At 34.7% G+C, this 16,827-nt stretch overlaps 1 protein-coding gene across 1 annotated transcript; it reads left to right on the top strand.

Annotated features, from left to right (window-relative positions):
* Positions 1-452: 452 nt before the first annotated feature.
* LOC126810035 (mitochondrial dicarboxylate carrier) lies at positions 453-16,262 on the top strand. The gene is made up of 9 exons (XM_050534954.2): positions 453-777; positions 4,502-4,621; positions 5,065-5,225; positions 5,627-5,668; positions 6,291-6,405; positions 7,947-8,039; positions 9,048-9,128; positions 9,731-9,787; positions 11,301-16,262. The coding sequence occupies exons 1-9, from the start codon at positions 667-669 to the stop codon at positions 11,400-11,402; spliced, it is 882 nt and encodes a 293-aa protein (XP_050390911.1). The 5' UTR covers positions 453-666; the 3' UTR covers positions 11,403-16,262.
* Positions 16,263-16,827: the final 565 nt, after the last annotated feature.

The following is a 16,827-nucleotide window of genomic DNA, read 5'->3' on the forward strand; positions in this document are numbered from 1 at the left end:
TTTTTGTTGTAAAACTGACTGAAGACTAAAGGGGGGTAACTCATTACAAACTGGTGCACATTTACACCCATTATGATTTAAAAAATATTGATATGATTTAAATAAGTCAAGTATTCATGTTTAAATTACAAAAAAGTAAAATTTATAATTAATTTTTTTTATAACCCTTAATCAACATTTTGAAACGATATTAATGCTAATTCTGTAGACTAAAGGGGGGTAATCGGTGTCTATGTTCCAATATCCTCATTTTTCTTTTAATCCAATGAATTAAGTCCCCATATGAAATGATTTTTACAGAAAGAGAAAACAGTGATTAAAAGAAATTCGTATCCAAATAAATGTCGACAGTCGTTTGAATAAGGTGAGTTAAATTAGGGTCATCAGCTGTTCGAGTAACGGTTTATATAAGGGAGGTAACTAGGTTCTAACCTTGGCATTGTGACCTTGAACTTTGACAGCGAACGGATTGCGTGAGCTTGATGTACTATAATCACGTTTATATACTGTATCGGTGTTGTTATTAGAAAGTCATGCTGGTACAGTTGTACGTCCGGTTTAACAGTAAAAGTCAAAACGAGTTTTAGATATATTTAACTGGTCTGTTCTAGATTTTCGCTGTAATATTTCGAGAGGTCAACTGTCAGTTACTGTGTCACGTTATAAATGGCCATGGCAGCCCCAGTGGATAAAACGAAGAGGACGGGGAGATGGTATTTTGGGGGAATGGCAAGTGCTGGTGCCGCTTGCTGTACCCATCCTCTTGATCTTTTAAAGGTGAGGACGATCCATTAATTTCATTACCCGGTACTTGATTTGATATACGGTTATTGTTCATTGTTTGCAATGTCTGTGTTGGGTAGGCCCTAAGTAGTTTGACTTGAGTGTTTTTGTCCACAGATTTGTCTTGTTATGGACTTTGTTTGTGTGTTGTGCGGTCCTCCTGCGAGAGAGAGAGAGAGAGAGAAATGGGGTTTAAGGTCCACTCAACACAAACTAGCTCATTTCGGGACTAACATGGCTCAATTTTATGTTTCAATAATTTGCTTGTGTTTAGGGTTCTTTAGTAGTGGGAGGAAACCCACACGGCGACCCTTTTCCTTGTCATGTACAACCGGTGATTCGAAACCACGCCAGTTGACTTAATGACAGGCCTTAAGATAAAGCGCGCACATGCTAACTATTCGGTCATCCAATTCCCTGCCCCTGGTCCTCCTGCACTTACACAATCATTTTTGCTTGACCTTTATCAATTTATACTTTTACATCATTGCACTACATGTAGGTACAATGAGATAGGATTGAACTTTAGACCTTAATGTCTGTCCTTGGGTCAAATGGTGTGGTTCTGATCCCACACTCGTATGTGGCAACGAATAGGGTCGCCTGTCCAACCTCGTGGGTTTTCTCTGGTTTCTACCCACTGCTAAACACCCCTACTCATGGGCGAATTATTGAAATAAAATTGAACCATATGTGGTGCAGGACAGCATACCTGGCAGGGGTCAATGTATAGTCATTCGGATGGGACAAAAGATGAGGTCCTGTGTACTCATTGGTGTGCACGTTAAAGATCCCTTGTCAGTTGGAGTGGATGTAAGAGTAGTCTGCAGCGCCGCAGTCCGGGCACAATTTATCTCAAAGCACACTGTATGATGTATGCCTATCTTCAATAGCCCAGTCGGAGCAGAACAGTAGGACGTTAAACCCCACTTCATTTCATTTCTGTAAGCACAGTAGAAATTTTATTTTCTCCCAAACTTGATCTATTTAAAAGTGATTTGAATCTGAGGACTTGAGAAATGTTTATAAATACAACACATACTGGTATTTGATATACTTGTATTTTACACATGTAGGTAGTCTTATTTTGTAATAGTCAGTAATAATGGCTGTTATATACACCTTTGTTAATGATCGTTAGTTACAAGATGATGTTGTCAATCAATAGGTATTAATTACTATTTATCATACCGTGTAATAAGTATAATATCCAATGAATATGGATTGATTGGCATCATATTGTAGCTGTTAATTAAAGCAGGTGGATACAGGTGGCTCTGCTTCATTAGCCCAGTTGGTGCCACATTTCTTTTCATTTAAAGGAGGCTCAGTGAATATTCCTGTCTTCATAAGCCCAGTTGGTGCAGAAAAGTAGGACGTTAAACTCCATTTTATTGTTTTAAAAAGACATCTAGCACTAGATAGAAAATAATTACAGCTACTCAAATTATTATGGATACCTCTCTCTCTCTCTCTCTCTCTCTCTCTCTAACATTGAACTCCTGAACTTTTAGTTAATGAATGAATGCTTTTGTGATGTCAAGTTACTGCATTGAACACATGTTAGCCTGACAGTTATCTCAATTTTACACCCATTTACCCAAAATAATTTCTTGAATTGACATAGTTGTCATTTCTGATCCATCAAATTTATTCATTGATCTAAAAATGAATCGCTGTGAATGGATGATGTGTACATGTAAATTCTACTTTTGTTTTCTTCATACATCTTGACCAGTACCCCATTGGTTAGATATGATACATGTACATCTCTTTTACCCTGGCTAGACATCGTTTACCCTGTCTCCCCCCTCTCTTCATTTAGTTAATTTAACATCTCTACTCCCCCTGGCTAGTTAATTTACACTGCTACTCCCCTGGCTACTCCCCTGGCTAGTTATAATACAACCCACTCCCCTGGCTAAATATCATACACCCCTACATGTCTGGCTGTTATAATACACATCTGCTCCCTATGGTATCATTTAGTTGTACGGTTTTAGGAGAAGTTTATGTATCTAATGTTTAGTTTCAAACCATTGTTGGCAAACTGTTCAAACCGTTGAGAATTGGGTTCCTGTAGGAATTTCCTTGTCACCAATTTTAAAAGGGTTAAAACAGTCTGTCTAGACTACATGTAAATCTAGAGATAATTAATGAGTATTGGGTTTACAACTGTTTTATTTTCACTAGGAGGTGTCGAGTAATTAACAGATTAATTAATTACACCTCTACTATATCCTGGCTATTTATCATATTGATCCACTAGCCATATAACATTTACATGTAAGGTACAAATTCTAAAATTAACACATACCGTATATAATATTGTATACCAACAAATTCTGTCTGATTAGTTCTTCAGATTGTACAAAAATAAATTCCAGTTGATCAACTTGTTGTGTCTGAAACTATTAGATGAAGTTGAAACCAACTAGTTTTGTTTTTTATGGTTGATATGATTATAATAAACTGTCATATTATTGTTATATGATTGAAAGGCTCAGGGCATTATATTACAATAAAATATTGTGACATGATTTTACATCATCTGGTGATCTACATTACTGGAATTTGTATAGATTATTTTTTAAACTATAACTCTAATGAAATTTTAATATATTGTGACAGGATTTTACGTAGCCATCATTTACATTACTTGAATTTGTATAGATTATTTTTTAAAATATAACTCAGGAAATGGATTTATATAAGCTTCGGCTTGTTTTCAGGTCCCATAATTAAATGTTGTATCTTTATAATATGTAAATATTGAATAAATATTGTTAGAAAAAAAAAATATATATATATATAACTCTAATAAAATTTTAAAATGATACCTTATTGATGAGTGATGTTTGTTTTAACATAACGACTTTTATACAATTTGTTTACATGTATGCGTACATTTCTGTACTTTATATTTGTATTTTATTTTGTAAAACGCATGATAATGAGAGTGATTCTTTGCTATTTAGAGGATAAGATTTGGAGCCTTATATAGTAAGTCCAGGGGGGCTGTACCACACATAATTTACACAAAAACAAATATACGGACAAGACATATTACGCAGAAATCACACGAACAATTCAAATGAAGTGAATGGATCCGGGGGCTAGCCATAAGCGTTCACTGCGCTGTACAGTCCCAGACCTGTAATGATACGGATTTCACTCAAATTTGAAAACAATCAGGAATAAAACCCAGAGGAACCCTAAGAGCCTAATCAGCCTATATACATGTATGTAGCCAGGACTTCAGTAACGAGCACAATTACACTTTTAACCATTTATCAATATTTAAATTATGGAGTGTGATTTTCAGCTGTAACATGCTCGACAAGAAACTCTCCTAAATAAAGATGCAGAACAGATTCTTGATGGGGCCCAAGCTCAATCACTGCCTATTCCCAGAAAGATTGACTATACCCCCATTGCTCATTACAGTTTGGGGGGGGGGGGCACAGTGGTTCATGGGTTGCAAAACAGAGGCCTGGGTCTGCACACATTGGCGTGCACAAGAACCTGTGACTGTTGGAATTTGTTGAAAGGGTAGGCAGAAACACTTCCATCTAGACAATATTTGCCCCCCCACAGATTGCACAGATAACCCTGGAAATTAAATTGGTAGAAACAAGACCAAAATATCATTTATTATTTTATTTTATTGGTGAGATTTGTTAATTTTAAAATTGTAATTTTATATCATGTGATTCAGGTACACCTACAAACCCAACAGTCAGAGAAAATAGGATTATTAAAGATGGGGGTACGTGTGGTTAAATCAGACGGTATATTTGGACTGTATAACGGCTTGACGGCATCTATTTTAAGACAGGTATACAGAATTATATTTGTAAAGTAGATAAGTAGTTTGATTGCTCGATACTTTTGAAAAAGATAAACATGCAATTAATTAATATATGTCATCTATTTATTTGTGCTGGAGAAATCGGGCTCACTGTTGGCGTGAGTTTTCAATGACAATAGACAATGTCTAATTATTGTATTTTATACAGTTAGCACTAAAGAATATTCGACCCGTATCCCTAGACAGTACAAAACTATTCCCTCTTAGACTGTCTCAAACCTTGTATTTCATTTCTTTCAAACCCCATTTCATATAGAAATATTTGGTTACATTTAACGTATTTTATATGTAAAACAAGGTTACGTTTAGCGTATTCTACAGGTATAACTAGATTTACAATCTAATAAAACATTAAACCATATTTCACTTCTTTTAAACCCCATTTCATATTTACAAATGTATTTTTACAGTTGACGTATTCTATGACAAGATTTGCGATCTACGAGACTGTGAAGAAGGAACTAATAAAAGATGGACAGACTATGCCGTTTTATCAGAAAATATTATTAGCTGGGGTTGCTGGGGCAACGGGAGGATTAGTAGGGACACCTGCCGATATGGTCAATGTCAGGTAAGTTAGACTAGTAGGGACACCTGCCGATATGATCATTGTTAGGTTAATTAATAGTAGGGACCCCTGCCGATATGGTCAATGTCAGGTAAGTTAATAGTAGTGACACCTGTCGATATGGTCAATGTCAGGTAAGTTAATAGTAGGGACACCTGTCGATGTGGTCAATCTCAGGTAAATTAATAGACTGTTTTATTATTTAATGGAGAATATTTGGGGGATGTCGTTTGTTTGATGACATTTTACATATAGGATTTACAGTTGGTGTGAATTCAGCAAAAATTTATAAACAATTGTTTATTCACTGATTTGGTTGCGATTTGATAATTTATTTTTTCGGTGCTTGATGAAATATTTATTATTAAATTTAGAATGTTTAATTATGTGAAATATATTTTCAGAATGCAGAATGATATCAAATTACCAGCTGATCAGAGAAGAAAGTAAGAACACAGTTAAAATATTCAGATTTTTTGTCTCTCTCTTCAATAGCATATAGTCCAGATCGGAATTCTGAATAATAGTCACGATCATGACTACATTTATTAGAATTCTACAAAGATACGTGAAGAGGAACGGCACCACTCCCATTAAAGAGTAGCTAAGACACGCTGTTAGATCTGTGTGGCTTACTGGATCAAACGATGATAACGGCAGGACAGGAACACATGAATAGATATTTAAGAATCCATGCACACCAGCAGTACAATAGATTTAGGTAGAAGTTCTTTAATATGAATTCTACCAGGGAGAATGAAGTACAATAAAATGGGTTTTAATTAGTATCCAACTGTTCTGGCTAATTAGGTGAATCAAGACTGGTATATTTGTGCGGCATGCAGTGAGTATTGAAGATAACTGGCCTACTATTATATTGAATCCCAACTGGCATGTGACTTCTGTATTTTGTCCTATCTGAATGACTAGACTCTGGTCTTGTTTTTTACCAGTCTCTCCCACCTGCACCACTCACAGCGGAAGGTAAAATTTCCCTCATAGCACACTGTATGATGTTTATCGGTCTTCATAAGCCCAGTTCGTTTCATTTTATTTATTTTTTTATAGTTATAAACATGCTGTCGATGGTTTGTATCGTGTTTTCCGTGACGAGGGATTTCTACGATTATTTTCTGGTGCCTCTACAGCCAGTTCTCGTGCCGTTTTAGTCACGATTGGTCAGGTTCGTATTCTTCTATTTACATTCCAGTAACAAATTCAGATTGTTTAAGTCACATTAAAAAAAAACAACCAAACTATATTCCGTAAAAGTTTTGTGTTTTTAAATTCATATTGTTTAAGTGATATTAATTGGTCACATTAAAAAAACAACAAAACATAATTTGTATTCCATGAAAGTTTTGTGTTTTTAAATTTAGATTAGTATAACTTGTGTGTCTTATATTGTAAAGTCTATTTTTGGAGTTGTTTTGATTCTAAGTAATAAGTAATGTGGTTGCCTGTCTGCAGAGAGTCGTCGAATTTTCTTTGGGTCTATTATTGGAATGTTTTCGATTCTACTTAATAAGTAGTGGGGATGCCTGCCTGTAGAGCATCATAGAATTTTCTTACTCCAGCTTTCTCCCACAGCTAAACACCGCTGCACACAACAGTATTATTAACATGAAATTATACAAATGTTAGTCCCAGTATGACCTAGTTTGAGTTAAATGGAGGTTACCCTATTCTCTCTATCTTTAACTATGTGATCTCAACTTCATTCGTGGCTAAGTAAGCCCAGTTAGAGCAGAACAGTAGGACATTAAACTTCATTTCATTTCTCCATCATTCTCGTTTGTTCACCCTGTCGTCTTTATTTTTTTTCTGTCATTCTGTTGCTTTAATCTCTCTCCCTTACTTTACCTTCATTCTCTTCAATGACCTATATATCTTTATCTTATGTATAACGACTGTTGACCGCTGTCTACGTAATGTTTACTAATCTTCAGTAAACTTTATTTGATATAATATCACAGCTGATCTGCTGTCTGTAGATAAACACAATGACGTAAAACCATCAGCCCGTAAATTAAACCTGATAATAAACCACCGGTCACTGACAACAGACACAGTCTCTCTTTGGTCCCTTTCATTTTATCTGGCAGAAATTTGTCTTTTTTATGTGTTTTCATTAAATTCAATATGTCAGCAAGTCTGGAAATAAGGCGGCTATTGAGGACATTGTTACACGAACAATCCCTCTGGTCCCTATCAGCTTGTCTGGCATTAATTGGCTGTTTTACAGAGTTTTCATTACTTTTTTTAAAATACATATCAAGCAAATCATTGTTATATTGTGACATGTACTGTGTCATTTTGTCTGTGGACATTATGTACTTTTGTCTGGAAGCATGGTGTACTGCAACATATTATCTTGCAGGCATTGTGTACTCAAACATTTTATCCTGTGGGCATTACAGTATGTACTGTGCTATTTTATCCTGTGGGCATTGTGTACTGTGCTATTTTGTCCTGTGGACATTATGTACTCTGTTATTTTATCCTGTGGACATTATGTACTCTGCTATTTTATCCTGATCCCATTGCAGACATTAAAATGTTGAATAGTCCAGGAATTTGATTGAATAAATTTTAAAAGGTCTTTATCACCATTTTAGGGGTTTCACTATATTTAAATCTATTGATTTTCAGCAAGTTCTGTTAGTTAATATTAGAGTTATTGCCCTTATTAACCATACCATATTTTGTATTTTTATATTACAGTTAGCGTGCTATGATCAGATTAAAACAGTATTATTAGGTTCTGGTGTTTTTAGTGATAATTTATTAACGCATTTCTCATCCAGTATATTAGCGGTAAATATTATTATATTATATATATGGAAAAATCCCTGGTGGGGTAGGATGGCTGAATGGTTATCATGTGCGCATTGTATCATTCCCAATAAAAGCATGGCAGATTTCATATACTGGGTATATGGAAAGTAGAGACGGCCAATCTTACTAGAAAAATACTGGATTCCCTGAAAAACACCCATGGGGCAAGCAATAGGCAAAAATTTCAGGGTATCACTAATTATCAGTCCAACAGCTTATTGTCTGCTAGCTTAACTTAGGGAGCGGTTGTTATTTCATGATTGACCAGTTAAGCAGTTTTTCGGAACACTGAGGGGTTTAAACGTTCAACCGACTCTGCAATTAAATGGCAGAAAAAGATGTTGGTAGAAGATAATCCAAGAATTTACTTAAGCTTCAATATGTATGGTAAAATGGACAGTAAGTAACAGAAAAATAGATTCAGAAATGGACCCTCCCTCAGTCAAGTTACATGACAAGCATGGCTTCTAAAAATATCTTAGGGGTTTTTCTCCTCAATACAATGTTTTGAGACGGATTTGAAGGAAATTTTTGATAGAAATGAAATGAAATGAAATGAAGTTTTATGGCACGTCAGCACCCACCGGGCTATATTGCGCCAAACATATGGTGATTTATGTGAGACAAGTTAAATAAATATCACAGATAAAGTATTATATGCATAAATAAAAACAATATCACAGTAAATAAAATTAAAAATAAAATAAACCTTTTATGCATATTAATATTTAAAATACAAAAATGAAATGATAAATATACAATTAAAATTTATGATAAAAACATGTCTCTTTTAAAAAGTCTAGTAGGTTACAATATAAACCCGGTTGGGCATTTTTGATAGAATAATTAGTTTGAAAATATTTTAAGTCCAAATATATCATCAAATTACCCAGTTTGTACATGGGAAGGCATGTTCAAGCACCATTTCATTTCATTTAAAAACAATAAACACGTTACTATAGCAACATTTTGTTTGTAATATTTCAGGGTACTATAGCAACATTTTTAACACAACCTTTAGATGTAATGAAAACTAGATTAATGAATGCAGCACCAGGTGCATACTCTGTAAGTATTATTTGTGTAAAGTTATCAGGTTGATTTACGATAATACCAGCTTGTGAAATGATAATAATTGATGAAATGCTAATAAGGCCATATATATATAAAAGATATTTTTTTCACGTACTCCTGCATCACTGAAAAAGAAAATGTTGAGATTAATATAGAGTCAGTTACATTTTGAATAGCATTTGAGTGTTGGTAACAAGCCCCTACAATAAGTACCTAAAGAGAATTTGTTTAAACATACATTATGCAAGAGCTAAATCTGCCTATTGCAGGTCTTTCTTTAGGCCTTGAAATGTTATATAAACTATTAATTAACTTATCCAGGCCATAATCAACTCTTGATGCCATTCAATGGATTTAAACACGTTTTGTTGTGGATAAAATAACCGTAAAATTGGATAATCGAGACTTAGTTTTTTATCGTACCAACATTAGCAACGACAATCGAGGGTAGCCTAAAATTGAATCGCTAATATCTTGGCTCATAGTGAAGCAATTTGACTGAAATTTTCAGAAAATTCTGTTTTCATTTTCTATATTTTAAGTATTATATCGAGAACTGTCAAGTCTTTATCTAATCTTAGCCTTTAATATTACAGGGTTTAGTATCATGTGCTGTTGATATAGGTAAAAATGGACCTCTAGGTTTTTATAAGGTAAGACATCTATTCAATAAAAATTTGGGGGCCACGGTGGTTAAGTGGGTAAGTTGCTGGCTTTCTAGCCTTGAGGTCGCATGTTTGATCCTTGCATTGGCAGAGAAAGTTCATTGGGATTTTCCGACATTGTTTCCCCTTGTCAAGGCATCTGTCTAGTCATTCGTTCAGGACGAAAAACCAAGGTCCTGTGTATACATTGGCATGCACTTAAAAGATCCCTTGGCAGTTGGAATTCGATGTTAGAGTAGGTCATAGTGCCACTGCCTGGGCAAAATTTCCCTCATAGCACACTGTAAGGCGTATGCCCGTCTTCATTAGCCCAGTTGGAGCAGAACAGCAGGATGTTAAACTCCATTTTATTTCATTTTATTCAAATTGAGCGAGAGTGGAGAAACTTGGTTTATAATTTCATTACATCAATACCTTGGCTAGGTTCAATATATGGGCATTTTCTGCTCAGGTTACGTAGAGTGATAATCAATTTGATTGGTCCAGGAATTATAAAAAGATCAATGTGCAAGGAGATTAAAGGAGCCGTCATTGGTTAATTTGGAGCGAAAGAGCTTTAAAAAATCTTTATATTGTAGGCCTTTACAACTATTTAACGCTCTGTAATGCCATCTGTAATGCCAAGTACTAAGAACAACCTTGTTATCCCAAAATATAAACTCGAGTCTTTTGGAGCTCACTCATTTAGCTGCCAATTTGTGAAACTGGCTACCTGAAAATCTTCGATCCAGTCCATCGTTAGACTCCTTTAAATCCAGATTGAAACTTATTTGAGAAAATTTTTGCGAGAGTGATTGTGTTTTTTATAGCCTATGAGCACGGCTATAAGTGGAATTAGTGCAATATAAATGGACTTATTATTTATACTATCTGTTTCCCCATTGTCAAGTGGTTAGCACGTGCACGCTGTATAAGGTCTGTCATTGAGTCAACTCGCATGGTGTTGATTCCCTGGTTGTACATGACAAGGAGTAGGGTCGCCAGTCCAACTTCGTGGGTTTTCTCCGGGTTCTCCGATTTTCTCCCACTGCTAAAGACCCCTACGCGCAAGCGAATTATTGAAATAAAATTAAACCATATGTTAGTGTTTAAGTAGAATTAGTGCAATATAAATGGACTTATTATTTATACTATCTGTTTCCCCATTGTCAAGTGGTTAGCACGTGCGCGCTGTATAAAGTCTGTCATTGAGTCAACTCGCATGGTGTTGATTCCCTGGTTGTACATGACAAGGAGTAGGGTCGCCAGTCCAACTTAGTGGGTTTTCTCCGGGTTCTCCGATTTTCTCCCACTGCTAAAGACCCCTACGCGCAAGCGAATTATTGAAATAAAATTAAACCATATGTTAGTGTTTAATGGACGTTAGACCCCATTCCTCCCTCTCTGGTTGTTTGGATGATAAAGGCCCTCTGATATTTGGAAATCAAAATAGGATGTTATACCCCATTTTATTTTGATTTCACATGTCATATAATAATGTTTACTTCAATTTGTTTTTCAGGGTTTTATACCAGCATTTATCCGTCTAGGACCTCAGACTGTTATTACATTTATACTCTTTGAACAGATTCGTTTCCATCTTGGAGATGATCCTAAAACATAAGGGTGTATGTAATATTAACGTTATTCAATATAAACACAAGGATCCCATTTTACAAGACACATGCAAACATGTTCCTAACTTTGCATGTATGCTTCTTGAAACTTAAAATTGATTGTAACTTTAGTTTTTAATTTAAAGAATGGCAGCTGAAAGAAGTTTTTAAATCAATTGTCTATTATAAGGTACAATCAAGATTTCAGTTTGAGTAAATTATGCTATAAAATATTTACTGGTTCCGATTATGGTGAACACCAGTTGTGAATAAAATTCAACATTCTTAATGCTATATAATTACTAGTGAATATGGTAAACACTAATTCTAGATACTATATAAAGGTAAACACCAGTTGTGAATAAAATTCAAAATTCTTAATGCTATAATACTTAATGACTGCTTCAAATTATGGTAAACACAAATTTGAAATAAGATGAAACATATTTTACTATGCAATTAATCGCTAACACCAGACACCAAGTAATACAAAGATTTGTTATTGAAAATACTTGAAAAATTCTCCACTACTACTCAAAATAACCAGTGCTAGGTTCCTACGATCACAATTCGTGCTACGATTAAAATCGTGGTTTAATCGTGGTGATCCTATCAGGTCTTATTATGTATTGATGTCAGTCGTAGCAATCGTGTTGACTGTATCGTAATTTTATCGTAGTGCATCGCACGACAGTGGGAACCTGGCATAAGCAAGATTTTATAGAAAAATTTATACATTATTAGATAGCGTGTTTATTTGAAACTTTATACACATTGTTATACCATATATACCATACATAAAAACTAATAAGGGGAACCATCTTAAACTTAAACCTGCCATATTGGTGTGCACCTTACACTTGCCTTATTGGGTAATAAGTGGAGCCATATTGAACTTAAACCTGCCATATTAGTGATATGTTGTTGTATATTAGTTAATATTTTATTATTTATCTTATATTAAAACCGTTCAAAAATACACTAGGCCTAACTGAAATATAAATAATATCAACTTCAATCAGCAAATAAGGACTCTTGTGTGATGTCATTATGGTAACTGTCCACCAATATTTATAAACAAAACTGTCTTGGTATTATAGCCATTCTTCTTACTTTGTCAACTAGTTTAGTCCTGAAATGACCTAGTTTGTGTCGAGTGGATGTTAACCCCTTTTCTAAAACTTCTATCTACACAAAACACAATAAAACTGGCATCACAAGTAGCCTTGGTTAAATAAAGTGAAAATTATTTATATTTTCGGTTGTGCTTTTTAAAAAAAACTATTTTAATATTAGATAATGAATAAAATTTGATTTTTTTTTTATGAAATTCAACATTATTATGTATGAGTTAAATACCAAAGATTAGTGTGTAGAACCATATAAAACTATAAATATAATTGTATTTATTGTATATTAAACATACGTTATGGGAGATTAGATATAGAGCTGGCAGTTCTCAGTATAATTGTTCAAAACTAGATAATGTAAAGGCAATTTGATGAAAATTTCTGTCAAATTAATCTACTCTGAACTGAGAATTTAGCGATTGAATTTTCGGCCTTGCCTTGATCATCATTACTAAAGTCAGTACAATAAAAAAAAGTCTTGATTATCCATTTCATGATTTAATCATGAATGAAAGTTGAGCAGCAAATCGGACCCTAATCCAGTAAATATTGCAGGCTTGCGATGACATCGAGAGTTGATTATGGTCTGGATAAGTTAATTAATGTCTCATTAATATACCTGAAACAAGAGGCCAGGTAAATATACCTGAAGCAAGAGACCAGGTAAATATACCTGAAGCAAGAGGCCTAATATTAAATAATGTTATATTCAATGATATTTATATGAGACGTCCAGAAGAAAATTAAATTTGTTACGCACAATTTGAATAGTGCCTCACATTGTTTTTGATATAATACACAAATTTCCAGTCCTGATAACCTGGATTAATTATAATTGTTCTATGAAGGTAGCTTTATCAATTTGTACTGAGATTTTAGAGATGATTTTGTTGTTTGTAATTTGTTTTTGTTAAGAATTTATGAGTGATGCAATAATGTTGATTATATAAATTACAGGTTAACAAGCCTGTAAATAAGGCACCTGTTACAAATAATAATGTTGATTATATAAATAACAGGTTAACGAGCCTGTAAATTAGGTCACCTGGTACATTGTCAGGCACAGATTCAGGATTTGTCAGATACACCCCTGCAGTATATACCATATACCAGTAGTGTCAGATGCACCCCTGTAGTATAAACCATACCAATAGTGTCAGATACACCCCTGCAGTATATACCATACCAGTAGTGTCAGATACACCCCTGCTGTATATACCATATACCAGTAGTGTCAGATACACCCCTGCTGTATATACCATATACCAGTAGTGTCAGATACACCCCTGCTGTATATACCATACCAGTAGTGTCAGATACACCCCTGCAGTATATACCATATACCAATAGTGTCAGATACACCCCTGCTGTATAAACCATATCAGTAGTGTCAGATACACCCCTGCTGTATATACCATACCAGTAGTGTCAGATACACCCCTGCTGTATATACCATATACCAATAGTGTCAGATACACCCCTGCAGTATATACCATACCAGTAGTGTCAGATACACCCCTGCTGTATATACCATACCAGTAGTGTCAGATACACCCCTGCTGTATATACCATACCAGTAATATCTGATACACCCCTGCAGTATAAACCATACCAGTAGTGTCAGATACACCCCTGCAGTATAAACCATACCAATAGTGTCAGATACAACCCTGCTGTATAAACCATATCAGTAGTGTCAGATACACCCTGCAGTATATACCATACCAATAGTGTCAGATACAACCCTGCTGTATAAACCATATACCAGTAGTGTCAGATACACCCCTGCAGTATATACCATACCAATAGTGTCAGATACACCCCTACAGTATAAACCATATACCAGTAGTGTCAGATACACCCCTACAGTATAAACCATACCAATACTTTGCAAGTATAATTTCTCTAACACATGATCTATAGCAAACATTTCAACACTTTTTAGATTTGTTTATTACAGTATTTTAGCATAATATTAAAATTTGGGCCATATGGTAGTTTAAGCTTTAGATAGAATTGTATATTTTAATTTTTAAGTTTATTGATTAGTGCTAGATGATTTTTTTAAATAATGTACGGTGATTTTTGATTGATTATGATGTTTTTATAAAATATATGTTATTGAAGATTGAAAGCCAATGGGAAGCAAGTATATGACAACAGGAACATATCATCAGAGCGGTGGTGCCAGAATTTAAAAATTAGTGTATGTGCTATTCTTTCAAACCCAGCCATATCCATGCTTCATGAAAGTAGTATCGCCTTCCTAACGTCATGGGTTTTCTATGGGTCCTCAGGTTTTCTCGCACTGCTAAAGACCCCTACAACCAAACGAATTGTTGAAATGTAATTGTATAATATTAGTCTTGAAAAGACACAGTTTATGTTGTAGACTTTAAAGCCATTTCTCTCTCCAAAATCCATAACCCTATTTTCTTTCCCCTTTTAGATTGACACAGTTATTGTGATCCAGTATTTAGGACATACTTGTACTACAAATTGTCTGAGGAAGGCTCCTTGCACTTCTTCCAGGGGGGTGGATGGCCAAATGGTTAGCACGTGCACACTGTATCATGAGGCCTGTCATTGAGTCAACTGGCATGGTTTAGAATCCCCGGTTGTACGTGACAAGGAGTAGGATTGCCTGTCCAACGTCGTGGGTTTTCTCTGGGTCCTCCGGTTTCTTCCCACTGCTAAAGACCCCTACCCGCAAGCGAATTATTGAAATAAAATTGAACCATATGTTGGTCCTGAAATGACCTAGTTTGTGTCGAGTGGATGTTAAACCCCATTTCTCCCTCTCTCTCTCTTCACCTCTTCCATCTTGCTGTGAAATTCTACCGCTACCACTGATATAAATAATGTACTGTGTAGTTGTCTCCCTTGGTGTATATTTATGGGTCGTTATAATATGATTGTTGTTTTTGAATGAGAAGACCGTATATATAATAATTATGTTGTGATGTGTATAAGTGAAATCCGAGATTATAAAAACTCTTTTAAAGTTTTTTTTATCATCCATTGGCATATTTTAAACAGGTACAGGATTGTAACCTTGTGTGTGCAGTATTAATGAGAAATTTTATTATGTAAGAACGTGAGTAAATATCTTCTACTGTTCTTTGAAAGGACGTATGTCGAGCACAAGAACCAAACCGACCGCTATTGAATAAAATATCAACTGAAAAAAAAAATAGAGCTCGGTTCTATAATATGGACGGATCATTTTTGTCAGTAGTTATATAATTTTATTATTATGTTGATTTTCTGTATATTGTCATGGTCAGATCTAAATATTAAGGCCACCTGCAGATTTCGTCAAGGTCACAAGCTGATTGTTGCTGAGGATTGTGGGTTAGGGTTGGTGTTAGTGTTAGCCTTAATATTTAGCTCTAACCATATTGTTATTGTTTATGATTGTATATTTTCGTGGATAACGAAACCAAATATAAAGTTGTTTGTCATCGTCTTGTAAGTGGAGTGCTCTCCCTTTATCAACCCTTGGTTAGGATCATCTATTATTGTTGTTTTAATAGTGAAATGAAAATGCAATAGTTGACAGAGACGCATTAGTATTTGTTGATGTATTCTATATGTAAATCCAGAAATATTTTAATATTTAATTCAATAAAAGGAGTGAATGATTTAACGGTGGATAATATTTCCCACAATATTTTTAAAATAAAGAAATATTGTAATTTTTTTATGGGATAAATAAAGAATTTAAACAAAAAAAAATCCTTGTCTGTTGTTTACAGAACAGATATGGTGTAATAATGAAATTTTCTCATGAATTGAGTGGCATTCCAAAATTGAACAGAAATTCTCACATAAATTTACAATCAATTCATATAAAAATTTTTGATTGTCATTTGAGTCTTTCCTTATTTTAATGTGAATGTTTGAAATGCCTACTTCTCCTACTTATTTCTCTGTGTTAGTATTGTAAAACTATTTGACTTGTATCAACTTGGCAAGGTCAGTACAGTATGCCTTGCATGGAGCTTAAAATATTATTAGACCAGAGCTGGTACTGAGTGACCGATTGGTCAAAGATCTCTATGGAAGCCATGACAAGGAATAATCAGATCTGCTGTTGTTTATAGGTTTTCACTATGTACTTGTGTTGCTTCCCATTGCAGACGAGAAATGAAATGGGAAGGGGTGGGGGGTTCCAGTAATTGTCAAGTCCTACTTTTCTACAATTTGGCTGAACACTATACAGTGTGTTATTAGATCAGGCCCCCCCCCCCCCCCAGTTCACAAAGCATTCTCAGACTTAAATTTACTCAACTTTCAATCA

The sequence above is a fragment of the Patella vulgata genome, chromosome 2 (assembly GCF_932274485.2).
Source record: "Patella vulgata chromosome 2, xgPatVulg1.2, whole genome shotgun sequence".
Lineage (NCBI taxonomy): Eukaryota > Metazoa > Mollusca > Gastropoda > Patellidae > Patella > Patella vulgata.

Excerpts from the sequence above, each read along its gene's own strand:
- LOC126810035 (XM_050534954.2), top strand. The coding sequence starts at position 667 with ATGGCCATGGCAGCCCCAGTGGATAAAACGAAGAGGACGGGGAGATGG. Across the intron at positions 5,669-6,290 it reads CCAGCTGATCAGAGAAGAAA|TTATAAACATGCTGTCGATG; the intron begins GTAAGAACACAG and ends ATTTTTTTATAG. Across the intron at positions 9,129-9,730 it reads CAGCACCAGGTGCATACTCT|GGTTTAGTATCATGTGCTGT; the intron begins GTAAGTATTATT and ends TTAATATTACAG.